Source organism: Triturus cristatus, chromosome 2_1 (genome assembly GCF_964204655.1).
Source record: "Triturus cristatus chromosome 2_1, aTriCri1.1, whole genome shotgun sequence".
NCBI lineage: Eukaryota > Metazoa > Chordata > Amphibia > Caudata > Salamandridae > Triturus > Triturus cristatus.
This window is the reverse complement of record NC_140581.1, coordinates 1065130460-1065146661: the sequence shown is the minus strand read 5'-3', so window position 1 is coordinate 1065146661 and position 16202 is coordinate 1065130460. Positions and strand designations below refer to the sequence as shown.

At 44.0% G+C, this 16202-nt stretch overlaps 1 protein-coding gene across 12 annotated transcripts in view; it reads left to right on the top strand.

The window, feature by feature from the left end:
* PPP3CA (protein phosphatase 3 catalytic subunit alpha) overlaps positions 1-2111 on the top strand; it is a 617342-nt gene extending 615231 nt beyond the window's left edge. For all 12 annotated transcript variants that reach the window (XM_085635956.1, XM_085635997.1, XM_085636007.1 and 9 more), the window contains one exon: positions 464-2111. In XM_085635956.1, coding sequence (XP_085492082.1) covers positions 464-660 — 197 coding nt within the window. In that variant the 3' untranslated portion in view covers positions 661-2111. The remainder of the gene's footprint in view (positions 1-463) is intronic.
* The last annotated feature ends 14091 nt before the right edge of the window (positions 2112-16202 follow it).

Genomic DNA, 16202 nt, shown 5'->3' with positions numbered 1-16202 from the left:
AGAGATCAAATGTAGGTAGGTCATGTGTTCATGTTAGTTTAAAACATTAAAGAAATGTGGGCCCCTTCCACTATAATGCAAACAGTACAACACTACTTGTGCAGAAGACCTGTAAAGAATTAGGTGTTAGCATGCTACTAGTAATTACAAGTCATTTACCTCAGCCTAAACAGTGACTTTATTTTAAAACACCGTTTGTCAGCTTTGCAACATTTTGAACTGAACTAAACCCAAATAAATAAAGAATTCTAATTCGGCTCTTGTGTCAGACATTTAGTTTGCAAGAAACATTTGATGCTTACAAAGTTGTAGCATTCCAAGTTAGGTTGTTTCCCTAGTCTGTATTACGTAGTCCACATTAGTCACGATTTGTTAGTTCTCCGCTGTCTTCTGTTCTGTAAAAATGTACTTTATTGTTCTTGACTAACTTTAATTTTTGTATTTTCGCAAATCTCTTATTTAGCTATCAAAGGATTTTCGCCACAGCATAAGATCACTAGCTTCGAAGAGGCCAAAGGCTTAGACCGAATTAACGAGAGGATGCCGCCCCGCAGGGATGTCATGGCATCTGATACCAACCTAAACTCTCTCAACAAGGCCATCTCCTCAGAGACTAATGGCACTGACAGCAATGGCAGTAATAGCAGCAGTATTCAGTGACCACTTCCTGTTCATTTTTTTTTAGCTGCAGGGCATGATGGGATTGCTGCACATCAGCAGTTGGATGTTCTTGCCTCTGGTAATAGCTACTTGCTCTGGGGGCCAGGTGTTGGGTTCAGTTTACAATATCATATAAATGACATGGTAAACTATTTTTGGTGGGGGATAAATCCCCCATTTGGATATGCCTTTAATGCTTGTAGAAAATAAAAAGGAACGGTAATGCTGGTGTATATTGCAAAGTCAGAGGGAATGAACATGTTTTCCTACTGCATTGGGAACGTCTAGATATGTTACTAAAAGGCCTTTTATTATGTTACTGGACATACAGTAAAATCCTTGTCTAATTTCTTACTAACTCTATTGTACGTTTACAGTTGCAGCACTAAACTACAGACATCAAACCATTTTTAACATAATGATGTACAAACTAAAGAAGGACTATTTATTAATGATGTTTTGCTACTCTTGTCAGACAACTCAAAAATAAATTAGGCAGTCAAAAAAAGAATGTTGCAAATTTGTTCAGAATGCCAAAAAGGAAGTTTAATTTTGTACAGATTACGCTTACCTCAGGTTTCTTTAGTGTGCTTGAATGCCCTTGTTTCTAAATAACACTTAGCTTAATCATTTGGCATTGAGTATCCTTTTCTTTAAGTTTAAAAACTGGAATAATATTATCTATTTTTTGTTCTATTTTGGTTTTTTTGGGGGGTGGGATGGGTAAATCAAGTCTTGGTTGTGGCTTGCTGAATTTAAATATTTATGAGTGGTGCATTTTTAAGTATAGTGAACAAGACACCATATTAAGTGCAGTGAAAAGCATCTATATTCTGTAAAAATCTGCCTATGCATGTTTTTTAAGACAAAAATGGCTGTATAGGCCTTTATGGGACTGTAATGCGCTTAGTGGTCTGACTTATACTGGAAATGTATGTATAATGGCATACTTTATATTCTCTAACAAAAAATAATGCTTAATGCCTTTGAAATTTTGTAATCAAAAAAGCTTTGAAAAAAATCTAAAGGGGAGAGTATTCTTAAACATTTTTAACATACGCTTGTCAGTGCACATATAGTTGGTTAGCATGTATAGCAAACCTTGTGAAATTTAAATAAGTTTATGGTTACATGTGAAACTAAATGCATGATAACTGTTAGTGTCATAAAGGTTTAGTCATTTTGTTCTGTTCTGTCATGTGCCACAAAATGTGTAATTTTTTCACTTTTTTCCCTTTGTATATCAGTTACGGGTTATTACTGGTTCATTCTGAAAAAAAATACAGTCCATTGATACTTTTTAACAATTGTATAAGTGCCCAAGTAATTCACTACAGCCTAAAGCCTTGCCTTTGTAATTTGACTTCTGAAATGTTGGCAACCGAAGCATGCACTTGTAACAATGAAAAAATCATTTTATATTACTACTCAATAAAACGTGCATGAAATTATGAAGGTCTCACTCAATCTCTCACTTGCAGTAGCACAAGTGGACATCCGAGGCCTTGTGTGCATTTTCCACACTACTGTATTGCCCCGATCACTTGACACACTGTTAACATGATTTGTTTTAAATTTGCTGCTATTCCATAGTCATTCAGTGATTGTTTCACACCTTGTTGTTTTACCATCAACACATTTGAATGAGAATATCCATTTAAATTTCACGCTTACCCATTAATAATGTCCAATCCTTGTTAGTGCCGCAGTGCATTATTGCCCTCTGTTAACGGTTTTGAATTTACTTAAATAAAATCATTATCTTGCAACATAGCATGTCAAAAATAAAGACAAATCAATTTGGATTCTGATACGGTTATAGATGTAACTGTTAAAACACACTTTCCTGTCCCTCCTAATATAATGCTTGCATAAACATTAAGGGCGATGTTGAAATTGTGGTTTCCTGAAGCATTTGCTGCTTTTAGTTTCAAAGAAGACTACTTTTATTGGTTATATTTCCATTTCATAGTGAGTACCTATGAAGTGGTTCATTTTCGGCATCTACTGGCCCTAAAAATCTCCTCTGAAGTGAACAGGAGCACTTCTGGGTTTCACACTGAGGGGAGTGGCCTAAGGTTACAAGAGGGAAAAAAAGGTATCCAAAGTCCTGTGAGATTGTCCTAAATGTATGTTTGTAGCTGTTTCAAATCGGATTGCCGCTCTGAGTGTATAGGGTACATTTTCACCATTCATGTGATGCTTAGTTTAATACCTTCAGGGTAGCATTGCCTCTCAGAGTGAACAAAAAAAAAATCCATTGCAGCGAATGATGGCCATGATCTCTTTTCTTTTCTTGTTGGTCTCTTCAGTCAAGGTATGACATTTCGTCATTGGCAAAGGGCCAATCCTGGCATTACCTATTGATGTACCCTCTAAGTTTATCTATCTACCTTGAGTACTTCCCTTGATTACTAGTTTTGTTTCATGCAAACAGATTCACAGTATTACCACTCTGGATTGTTATGATTGTATGTCTTCTTTGCGATATATTGCTCATGCATGAACTTGTGTTTTGCCTACCAGATGTGTAAAGATGACCACTTTTCATTGTCTGTCCATTTCTGTTCCTTAATATTACAAATCATGTGTTCAGGTTAAAGTTCATGTGTGAAGATTTGTTGGGGTGAATGAGGGGCCACTATATGTTTTATGTATCAGAAGGAAAATGTAAAGGTACATTTATTGGGGGTATGTCTTTCTTTGAGAAGTCATTTATTCAGACCATTCTTAGTGTAAGTAATGGTTTTTGTGAAAGATACTTCCACCTGCAGATTCCTCACTCCTTTAGTCTCCTCTGGACGCAAGTTCCAGAATTTTGAGATAGTTGTCCTGCGCCGATAATGGCTCCTCTGCTGCTACCTGGCTTCAGCATCTACCCCAGATTTGACATAATGGAACAGTCCAAGGTGCCAATCTGATGCAGCGATGACAGTTGCTTTTTAACACACCCTTCTTCTCAAATCTGGAGTTGCTTTGCTCTTCCCATTTTTCTGTACCAAAGCATTTGCAAGGAGTGTTGCGGATGTCTCACCCAAACATTTCAAGGCATAAGGGGCGCTAGTTCTACAGCAGGCAGATGTCTCGCTTAATGTACTAAGTCATGAGAGAAATTCTACCGAGTGATGCCATGGCCTTAAAGGGGTTGGAAACAAAGCTCTTCATGTTGCAGGCGAGAGATGAACACCAGGAGAAGCAGTGTCCTTTCAGATCCAGATTTTGCAACAGGTTCCTCTCTTTCTCACCCTCGACCAGTAACTCCTTGAAGCGGGCCATCACCACGGGAAAGGAGAAGTACTTCAAGGAGACGCATAAGAAACATCACAGGAGGCATTCTTTAGCCACTTGCTGCCACTCCCTCTGAAGGGGGCAGGTCCCCCTGTTGATTGCCTTTTGTCCCTTCACTTTACTCTACACTTTTTTCTCCAAATCCAGAGGCCCCTCCCCATGGCACTGACCCATTGCAGACTGTGGCCATCACCTATGATCCTCTTACCCTCCAATCCAGCCTACGGCCCCAAGCCAGCCACAACGCCAATGACTGTGCTTTCATTGGCTGTTCAGACTCCAGCACCTCTTTTCACTAGTCTGGCATTGCGTGACCCTCTTCTTCTGCCAAAGGACATCGCCACCAGTGCTGTCCTAGTGCAATTTGACTGACATCTACTGCCACGCTTGAGTGTGTTTCACCTTGTTCTCAGGTGATGTACATGCAAGTCTAATGGACATACCTTTTGACACAGCTCACAATACTGCTTGTAGGGACAGACTTAGCTGTGGGAACTGTTACAGTTGCTTGTTGGCCCTTTCAGTATTTCTGTTTGCCTGATCAGCCTTTGCAGTTTGCAAACCTATAGGTATGTGCATTTTGAAGGCATCAACCTTTGTGATTGGCCCTTCACTGTTTGTTACGCCTCAGTGAGACCTTAATTTGGTGTTCACCTTCCTAATGTGTTCACAGTTTGAAGCCATGCACAGTAGTCCATTATGGCTCTTGACTCTAAAGAGTACCTTTCTGATTGCCATTACCCCAACTAGATGTGTTGTTGAGTTCCAGATATTGTTTATTCAGCCTCCTTTATCTTCCTTTTTCCAGACAAGCTTTTGTTCTTCCTAAAGTAATCACGCCTTTTACATTGGTTAGATGATCTTTCTGACATTTTACCCATCCTCATCACACTGATAAGAAAATAGACTGTACTTCATAGGACTCCCCTCTTTCATATTGGCAGGCCCTTGGCGTTTAACGATTGACTGCTAAATTTCCCTGGGCTACACTGGCTAGAAGTTGGACAAGGTGATTCAAAAGTGGACAGTATCCAACTGGATCATCCTTTGCATCAAGATCTGCTATGCCATGGCCAAGAATGAGCCCCAGAAAACATTGGAGGCCATTCCACTAGGTCAAAGGCTGCTACTTGGGCTCAGTCCCGGGTCTTCCTGTGGTTAATATTTGCAGTGTGGCAACATTGACTTTGGTTCACACTGCTGTCAATGCCAGAGTCTGCAGAAATGGACTTATTGCCAAATTTCTATTGCAGGACTTCTTGGTTTTACCATGTTCTCAGTCCCGCTACCTGGAAAGAACTGCTTGGGTATTGAGATAAGAGTCGAGAAATCTGAAGGTACAAGTATTGATGAGAAGAAATTACTGGTGGATACTCTATATATCTTCAGATTGCTCACAAATTCCGCCAGGCATAGTTCTGAGAAATGGTCATGCAGCTGTTAATAAGGCCCCCAAGGTACTTTTTGTTCTCAGCAATTTCTATCAGTTTGGTCAGCCTCATCTTCACCTCTGGAGGAGGGAACAAAAGGATGTGGAAATGACGTAAGTGCTCAAGGTGGTATCTTTATGAAGCTATGTGATTTCCTATGCGAAGAAGATCCGGAAGCAATTTCAGAGTAGAGATGCCTCCTATCTGCACAGGAGAGCTAGTTCATGTTTCTGGAGCCTGGAGAACATTAATCAGGTGAGGAATCTGTAGGTAGATAGATATTCACCAGAAAGATCATTAGAGAAGGTAAGTAACTTGTTTTGCGTGGGTGGCAGCGTATTAAAGATTTTTCATATTGGAATGATGTGAATGAAAATATACTTTTATTTGATTTCTTAATATCATAAAAGGGTGGAACACACCACCATGGTAATGATGTATTCATACCACTGTCAATTTGGAGCTTGTTTAGGCCTTGTTAATGTCTCATCTCTTGTATTGATGGCCTCTTTGCAGAGCAAAGTTTCTAAACAATCCATATTCAAATGCATTCTCCTGGTGTATTTATACTGCCAGTGTAATATGCTCTAGAACAACCTAATTGTATGCAAAAAAGTGAATAACAAAGCACACATATATTTGTAGTGATGGAGACTATAATTATTTTTGTATATGTTTTTGTTTAACAATACACAGACCTCACAAGGCTAACATTGGCACCCCACAACGAGATATTAAAATATAATTAGGTGTGTTCAGAAAAACAAGTGATTCAAAATAAAAAGTATCAAAGTAGATTCATTGTCCTAAACCACCACTTCACCCTAGCTGGCCAGCATTATACTGCAAACTGAAATGTCTACTACATTAAACTCAAAACATATAAAGCCATGCGCTTTACAAATGCAAATTCATTCATTCATTCATATAATCAATGCAAGGACAGTGAGTTGTACTTTATTCGATCGAGAAAGGCAGGGAAAAAAAGAAGTCAATTCCAAAATTTCGACCCTGCTAAAGAAATGCTCACTTAATTTTTGTGACAGTTGGACTGTTTGTATGCCTAGACCTAGGAGATTCTTGCTGCTTAAGTAGACACCAATTGCGATCATTAGCTCATAAGGTAACTATGACCATTTCTCAAGAGTCTGGTCTCTGTATTAAAAAACTAAATTACAACCGAAATTACTAGTAGGATTATTGACCTGTAAATGCAGAGCTCTGACAAAAGGTTTAACGCAGTGGTGTGCAGCATAATGCAGTGAATTCCTTAGTGGGAACATTGCCATTATCGCCCAATTTCCAAAAACTACATGCAAGGGTACTAGCACTTTCACAGCTGAGTTGAAATCATCAAGCATATTGGATGGTTTGATCCAGTTTAATTCAAGATAAATGAAACTAGGCATTTTGATTTCTTTTTGCAAAGTCCAATTAGTGGGACAATTTGGTATGTTCTAGAAATCGCAACAGTTGAGCACAATCCACCACCAGAGATACAGTCCCTTCTTTAGCCATGTGTTGGATCTGTGATTGGAGTGCTAGACTGGATCCACCCCAGATACTGTTTTAAAGGGATACAGTATTTTCTGCAGCTAATCTTCTGAACCACTCATTGAAAATAATGAGGATTGTGTATTTGCTAGAGCTGACGGCGACAATATACTAAATCCAGTTCATATTTGTTATATGTTACGTGTGTGGTGTACTCTTTGTAGGTGCCAGTTTCAGTCAGCATGTTCATACCTGGGCAAAGTAATTGCATTGCTCTCACCACGCATCAAAATACGTTCTATGAAATGCTGTTTTAGATTTATACATGTATTGTAGCAGATGGAAGATACAAAACTAAGATTCTCGCTTTCGTAGTTTCTCTTGTCTATGCTGGATGCCTTTAGCCTTGAATTCAAAATGATTGCTCCAGTTGCTTGTTTCTTAACATGTATCCCTTCTAGGGCAGAGGATACTGGCTTTTAAAATGGGCTGTTTTTCTTGTGCAAAAGTGTTACTAGCAGGTATGTTCTGTAGTCTTTGTTCTGATGTTGGCCATGCACGTGTAATGGGAGTGGCAGTAGATCAGTTTTTGTCTACAGTCGGGATAAATCTGTCCTGTTTTTACACATCTGTCAAAAGGAACTTTTACTGCCCATTATCGTGGTAGCTTTATGTTAAACAACCATAGCTATCCTGACCCTCTACCCAGCCTTCTAATCACATTAACCTACGGAAGATGTATTATGCATATTAGTTTATCAGTTCTCACTCCTCATAAGGATAAGATTTATTCATAATTGTTATAATATCAGAATGCTGAATTAGGTTTCCGTCAGGAGAAATACACTTTTGGTGTGGAAAGCATCAGTATTTCCAACCGACACGATTAGGTTTGATGTTTTAACAATTGTTCTAGTTAGTGGTCGCTAGTCATTTTATTTGTGTTTATAACAGTACAGTGACTGTAAAGTGGGATCTGATCCCTTCTTAAACGACTGGCTGATGATGCAGATTTGCACTTTCCTTTTTCCATGCAGATTTGCAACAACCACAACTATTTGAATTGGTTTAAGCATCCAGTGACTTCTGGTAAATTGGAGTAAGTCAGCTACATTTCTGAAGACGCGCCATTTAGCAATATATGTCTGCCCACCTCAATTCCAAGCGTAAAGTAGGGGTCTACTGGACCTCTTGGCATGTTTTGTGTTTTCATTGGGGAGGGCTGAAACCTAGAAAACCATCTCTCTGCTGTATATTCAGTTCATATAGTCACCATGGTTAGTTTACCTCTAAAGTTGGGGTGTCCACTCTGCTGCAGCCCTGCAAACTGATCAAAGTACAACCCTTTCAGCACTTGACTCTCAGTGGTAGCATTGGAGAGCAGTCCTAAACGTTTCAAGGATGTAGTGTGGGGTTGTGCAAATTCAGCACTTCACAATCGCCGAGCAGCACAATAACTGTATGCCCAAATCTGTGCTTACTCTGGTTAAAAAAAAAAAGTTTTAATCTACCCGTAATACTTCCCAGCACATAAAACGTTCACATTTCTCGTGCTGGGGCTTGGGTTACTGCACCTTGTATTGTGCCCCAGCTTTCCCTCTCATGGGTGCCCCCCCCCCCACCCCCCCACTCTCCTCCCTCTGATAGGTATAGGTTAGTCTCCTCCCATTGTTCGAGTGTCCCTTGGACAAGTATCAAGGCTGAGGAGCACATTACCTCAAAGTTCAGTTCTAACACAAGGTTCTGAAGCAAGTCTCTGTTATTGTACAGTCTCACCGCAGCTCAAGTCTTGGAGCCTGTTTTCCGGCATTGGTCGGGGTATGCATCCTCATTCAGTCCTACATCTTTGGAGAAGATGCACTAGCTAGAGGCTTATTCCAGTGAAGAGCGGCAGCACGAGATTCCTTGACAAGTAGATAGGCCGTAATTCTGGCACTGTTGGACAGTCTTCTGGTTTGCAGGCAAGGTGCAGTGGTGGACCGCCAAGTTCAAATGTCAGAGTGACACGATGGGAGCCACATTGTGACCCTGGCTGCAATAGTGCCACACAACTCAGGCACAGACATGGATGATGGCGACAGAGCCCACCTTGGCACAACTTCTGGAAGGTGTTACACTCCACCGCTGGTACAAATGTCTTGGTGGTGCACCCAACCTCAAGAATAAACGTGTTGGCGGCGCACTCTGCCTTGGGCACAACATCTCTGTCAGTGACAATGATTGCTGACCACTTCCCCTCCTGGAACTGCTTTAATGTAGAAACTGTTGCCCACAAGTCCCAGGGTGCATAGATTGCTCTTCCTTGAGTAACCAAACCCCTACAGCACCAGGGGTAAAGTTGCTGTTCTGCTTTAGGACAGTCCTGTCTCTCCAGTATTGTCAGGCTACTTCCTTCTCTCAGCAGTTTGATGGCTTCAAGGCACTTCAGACCAGAAACTCTTCCAGCAAGGTCAGACTCCAAGTGATGTCCTCTCATCATTCGAAGCTGCCTTGGCACAGCAGTCTTCTGAGTAGTCAGTGGAGCATTGCCTTACTTGGTTGAAGAGAATGTCGAACTGGAGTACCAGGTGGGTGAGTGTCTCCCATTTCTATGCAGGCTAAGCAGATGTGATGTGTGTTCTGTGTCGGCAGGTTGAGAACCGGTTTGGGTTAGGCCTCTTCATCTGTCCTTTCTGGGCTGTTCTCCTAACAAAGCCTTTGTGCTGAGTGATGCTCCTCACAGTAGAGTAGACTCAAGCCTGCAGCCCCCAAACTAGAGGCACAGAGAGGTGTGAGCTTACTTCACCTAGTTTACCAACATACACACTGACCGTGATCTGGAAAGCTACAAGGCTGATATAACCTAAATGACTCTTCTCACCCTGAACAACAGAAAATGCAGTCTCACTCTTCAACCCAAAAATCTACCTAATGGCACTGCTACGGGAACACTATTCAGCGATCTCTCTCAGTAAAATAGCCTAACCAAATTTCTATTGGAATACGGTTTTCCTTTTCTCCACTTTGTTGTCTAGGTCTCCTATAGCCAGCTTCAGGAATGCCAGCAAGATAGTTCCCATTGGCGGGGAAAACAACCTCTCCTCCATCTTGTGTACATGAACAGACTAGGAAAATAGAACATGCAGGCTTTCTTGCTCTGACTCACATATACGCACACTGTATTTACCATACCCACTTACATGCTTAATAAATGCAAACCACATCTTGGGTTAGCGCAAAGATCTGGGTTAACACAGAAGCAGAGCTTTATGCAAGCGCGGTCAGTAGGCTTCCACTCCAGTAACATATAAAAAGGTTTGGTTGCAGCTATTGATTCATAAAACACAGCATGCTGCAACTAACATTCTCAAATGCTAAGCTCATGACAGTGATGCTACTCCACTGTCAATCAATTGAGTTTATGCTCGTGCACCCTTCCAGGCCATAGGAACCTCACTCGTGTGAAGGGACAGACCTAGGCCATCGTGCCTACACTAGATTAGGATGAAGTTGTGTCCAAAAAAAAAAAAAAAAGGGGTTAGCAGATACTCTGTCACACAAAGAAAACGGCGGGGGAAAACAACTGTACAGCGGGCAGCGAACATTTCATCTCAACTACAAATGTATTTTTACATTTTATACTTGCAACCTGGCAAGCCTCATACAGCATTACAGCTACCCTACAAACAAATAGTACAATACTTTTGATATGGTATTAGCAAAAGAAAACATTTGTAATGAAATCACTCATTCCCCTTGAGTGGCATGACAGCAAGGCCATTGCCTTCACAATATCTGTCATATCTTTAGACTGGCACTGACAATCCTCTTCACATATGTTAACAATTGAAATGCTGAAATACTGTGGATGCTCCAAAAATGTGTCCATAAAAAAACCTCATCCCGATGCTTTGAGACCAAAAATGCAGACCAACCATAACCTTATTAGAACTCCTCATGCATCGATGCATTACTGTTTTAAAGGTGGTAATTGGTTTGCCCCAATAACTCTTATGGTGAAAAATCTTTTACAAATAGCTAATAAGGAAACTTGGAGAAAAATACTCTAGTATTCAAAATCTTTAAAACCTTGTTTCTCAAAACTTACAAACAGTAAATAATCTGTTATAACTACTCTGGCTACTTTAAATTAGAATAGTATTAGAACAGTGGTCCTTAAACGCAACAGTTGAGTACATAGAATAATTATAGACTTGAATCAGTACTAAATTAATTTAATAATTAAAAAATGTCAAAGAACAAAAATACAAACGTAGCAATAACGTGGGACACAATCCTACATCCTACATGAACACATAACAAATACATTTAGGACAAAAACATATCAGGCAAGACGGGATAGCTTGTGGAATATTGAGCACCATTTCTAACAAGCTTAGAGAAACAGTAACTGCACTTTATCATGTGCGATTAACATGCAAACTGCTTACATTAGTCGACGACGTTTCAATCCTTTTAAAAACAATACTAGGATCATCATCAGGACAGTTAAGGTGCAAGCCTGAATTAATGAAAATAGCCTGGATAGTACTTGTGAGAAAAGGATAGTCGTACGCAGACTCAGGAGGGGCCGGAGCCACAGTAATGATGGTTCTGTGGATAAGGTGGTGAATATATTCGGGCGTTTTTCAGCAATAGTATATTCAATAGATTAGCATGTGGCAATGCACAGAATGATGTGAGATCCGATGCTCAAAAGCTGACTTACTCAATTGTTGCGTTTAAGGACCACTGTTCTAATACTAAACTGTTACCCAAGGTCCTTATCTACCCTCTGGGTTCCCTTGTTTTTGTAAAAGTACTTTAAATTAGAAGCCTCGAATGCAAGCAACCATTCATAAATGCACTTTATCACAGGCACATATTATGTGCTATCCCTAGCCATTCCTCAGAACTCTCACTGGAAAATCCTCAAGACAAAATTGTCAATTTTAACTCCTCTCCAAACTGTCCATCCCCTTCCTGCATTGAACCTCATATCACCACACAAACGTTCAACATATTGCTCCTTCTCTTAGTTTCATAAAGACACACTACATAACATCGTCTCATCTATAAAATCCACATCATCTCCAAATACTGGCTAACCTGGTCAAAAGCTGTGCTTCTGAAGCCGGTCTTTTCTTAAAAATCAATAAAACTTCTTTCTCTACAGAACTTCTTGCCTCCTAACTCAAGGTCCCTCCGCTGTTAAACAGAAAAGTCCCAGCGTGCATCAGGAAAATCTACAGAACCCAAGCTGGTTTCCAAATTCATATTCCTTCTTAAAATGATTGATAAAATGGTGACTCTGAAAGACTATTAATTATAGATTCCTTCCCTAGAATTACCCCCAGGCGTCAGACTGGATCCCAAGATTTTTTTTCTCAGAAGTACCCCTGCGCGTTAGTTGTTGGCATCGTAATCGCCGGCATGACGTCGCAGTATTTACTTAGATGCCGCCCCTGCGCGCTATGTTAGCTCTTTCTTTTTCCCCACCAGCCAGCGCAGATCCAGAGAGCGGTATCCTTCGTCATTTTTGGACTAAAACATTTTCGACTTTTGTTGACATCTTTTTCGACTCCTGGTGCATTTAGGGATGTCCCATCGTCAGACCGACTTCAAGCCTTGTGACTCCTGTCACAAATTGATGTCAGTCTCGGACCTGCACCTCGTGTGCCTCTGGTGCCTGGAGTGTGACCACGACCCGAAGTTGTGCTCAGACTGTTGGGCCATGAACCCGAAGTCTTTGCTGGAGCAGTCCAGAAAGCTTCTGGAGGCCCAGCAGCCAGCTCTGCACCGCTCGGGGTCCCCGTCGAGAGGGAGATCACGGGACCGGTCGCCGAGTCACCACCATCATTCCTCCTCGAAGTCTTCGTCATCCGGTCAGTCGGAGCACAAGAAGAAAGCGAAGAAACACCGTCGCTCTTAATCTCCCCCCCCCCCCCCCCCCCCATCCGTCGGCCGACAGGATGCGGAAGGTCGTCGTCCTTTGGCTCTGACCACGGAGCCTACTGGAACGGCTCTGAGCTTCCCTTCTTTCTTGGGATCCGGAGCATATCCTGCCCAGCTTCGTGCATTTTACGAAGCCCTCCACTCCATCTTTGGGCAGCCCGACTCTGCTGGCGCGACTTCAGGCTCCGCAGACGACTTGGAGGCTATGGGCCTTCGATGCCAGCGGCTCCGGCATTGCAGGTTCCCCAGGGATCCAGGTCTAGATCCAGATCGGTGCCGGTCGACCTCACAACACCTCCCCCAAAAACAGATTCCTCTGACGACACCTCTGCCACCTCCGACGCCGGTTGTGTTCCCGGCCGGCGTCAACCCCAGCCTCCCCCTCGACTTGGACACAGGCGTCGAGCGGTACTTTTGTACCACTGTTATTCCCTAGTGTTCCTTATCACCCTGAGTAGCAGCCAGAGGAGGGGGAGGAGGACTGGGAGGGGTCTGTTGACCCTCTGGCATACCAGCTTGAAGAGAGGAGGTGAGTGACCTTGGTATGCTTTCTCCCCCTACCGTGGCCATGGAGGAGGGAGCCTCCTACACTGTGGTGTTGCGTAGGGCAGCTGAGGCATTAGGCCTTGAGCTTCCTACTGTGGTAGTCAGGACTAACCTCCTGACTGAGGTGCTTCAACCGGCAGCAGCTTGTTTGGAGCCACTGCTGCTGTTCAATGAGACCCTCATAGACATCCTTCTGGGCACTTGGTCAAAACCCAGCACAGGCACTCTTGTGGATAGGATGATTGCCCAACGCCACCGCACTGCCCCAGGCAGCCCAATTTTCCTCTCCCAACACCCTACGCCCGAGAGCTTGGGGGTTAAGCCTTAACATTGGATTCCTTACTGCTCCCCCAGATAGGGAATCCAAGTAGCTGGACCATCTTGGGAAGAAGATATTTTCTACCGCCAGCTTAGGACTGAGGTCGAAGAACACCGCATGTCTCTTGGGCCGGTACACCCACTCTGTGTTGGACACGGTTGCGCAAGTGCTGCTACAGTGCCTGGAGGAGGCCCGGGCTGTACTCTCCCATGCGGTCGCAGAGTGTAGAGATGCAGCGAAGTTCGCCATTTGATGTGGGCTGGATACTGCCGACTTGCTGGGTAGAACAATTTCTACTTCATTAGCCTTGAGGTGCTACACCTAGCTGAGGTCCACTGGCTTCTCCGGGGATGTCCAATCGACCCTTTTGGACATGCCCTTTGATGGCCGTCGCCTGTTTGGCGACGAGGTGGACAATGCGCTCCTTGGACTTTAGAGCTACGGCCTGATCTTTGGGCCTCGCTGCCGCTTCTCAACCCGTTCAGTCTGCCTTTCGCCCCTTTCATGGCTAAGGGGTGCCCCACCACGTTGCACTCCGGGCCACAGGTTGATGCAATCTACACTGCCCCCCTTGCAGTAGCCTCCAAATCTTCCTAGCCCGACCTTTCAAGGCCACCAGTTGCCAGTGGGCAGCAGGGTCCGCCACCACCTCCCCCACTGGCACAACATCACGCTGGACAGGTTGGTTTTACAGATAGTCCGATGGGGCTACTCCCTCCCCTTCAAGATTACCCCTCCCTAAATGCCACCAACTCTCCATCGCATGTCGGAGGATCACTTGGTCCTTCTCCGTCAGGAAGTTACGCCTCTCTTGGCCAAGGGAGCTATCAAGCAAGTCCTTGTCCCAGACGTAGGTCATTGTTGTTACTCCCACTACTTTCTGGTACCCAAGAAGGGCAATGGCCTGCGTCCTATCTTGGATCTCAGGGACGTCAACCGCTTCCTCCGGAAGGAGAAGTTCAAAATGTTGAAATTATCTCAGGTCCTGTCTGCCCTCGACCATGGACACTGGATGGTAGCGTTGGACTTGCAGGATGTTTACTTCCACATCCCTGTTCTGCCAGCCCACAGGCCACGAGCATTTTCAGTTTACCGTGCTCCCCTTTGGCCTTACCAGCGCCCCTCGGGTGTTCATGAAAGTGATGGCGGTGGTTCAGTTAATCTGCGCAGATCGTGGGGTTCCAGTATTTCCCTATCACGACGACAGGCTGTCGTCTCCCACCTCCAGACAATGGCAGACCTCCTGCACTCGCTGGAGTTCACTATCACCGTGGCAAAGTCGCACCTGATTTCCTCCCAAAAGTTTCTTTTCATCGGAGCGGCTCTGGACACAGTGCAGTTTCATATCTATCCTCCCGAGCAGCGAGTCCGGGATATTTGGGCTATGGCACTGATGTTTCAGCCTCTATCCCAGATTTCGGTGAGAATGACTGGGGCTGCTGGGCCTCATGGCCTCCGTCATCCTGCTAGTGGATCATGCCAGGTGGCATATGCAGGCGTACCTGAAGTTCCACTGGGCGCAGCATCAGGGCAATCTTTCCGATGCTATCCCGATCTCGGAAGGGGCTGCACATCCGTTACAGTGGTGGTTCACAAACCAGGATTGGGTCCATGGCAGATCCCTCTCCCTTCCCCAATCAGAGTTCACAGTTGTGATAGATGCGTCGCTCCTGGGATGGGGCGGGCACATGGGAGAGGCGGAGATCAGAGCCCTCTGGTCTCCTGCGGAGCCCGGGCTCCACATCAATCTACTGGAGCTCTGGGCGATTCGTCTGGCACTGAAGGCATTTCTTCCTTATGTCAAAGGAAAGGTGGGTTAGGTGTTCACGGACAACACCACCGCCATGTGGTACTGCATCAAACAGGGTGGGGTCGTGAACCCTGTGGCAAGGGGTTCTTTGCTTTTGGACGTCGCTGGAACATCAGGGCATGTCCCTGGTGGTTCAACATGTGGCAGACTCTCTAAACACCAGGGCAGACGAATCAAGCTGCCGGTGATGGATCATGAATGGCGTCTTCACTCCGAGGTGGTGCAAGGTCTCTTTTAGCAGTGGGGAGAGCCTTGATTAGATCTGTTTGCCACTGAAGAGAATGCGCAATGTCAGCAGTTCTGCTTGTTGTAATTTCCAAGGCGGCACTCGCTCGGCGACGCTTTTCGTCTCGAGTGGAGTTGCAGTCTTCTATCCGCCTTTCTGTCTATACCACTTCTGCCTAGAGTGCTAAAAGAAGATCCAGTGCGACTGGCCCCAAGTTACTCTTGTGGCTCCGGACTGGGCATGAAGAGTCTGGTATCCTGAGCTCTTTAATATGGCCATTGATTATCCGATCATACTGCTCTTCGGGAGGGTCTTCTGTCGCAGCAGCAGGGGACGGTTCTCCACCTGAACCTGTCAGCACTTCACCTCCTTGCATGGAGATTGGGTAGCGACAGTTGACAGCTTTTGACCTTTCTCCCGAAGTCTGTAATGTCATCTTGGTAGCCAGGCGTTCCTCCACTAAAATGGTATACTCCTGTAGATGGAACAAATTTG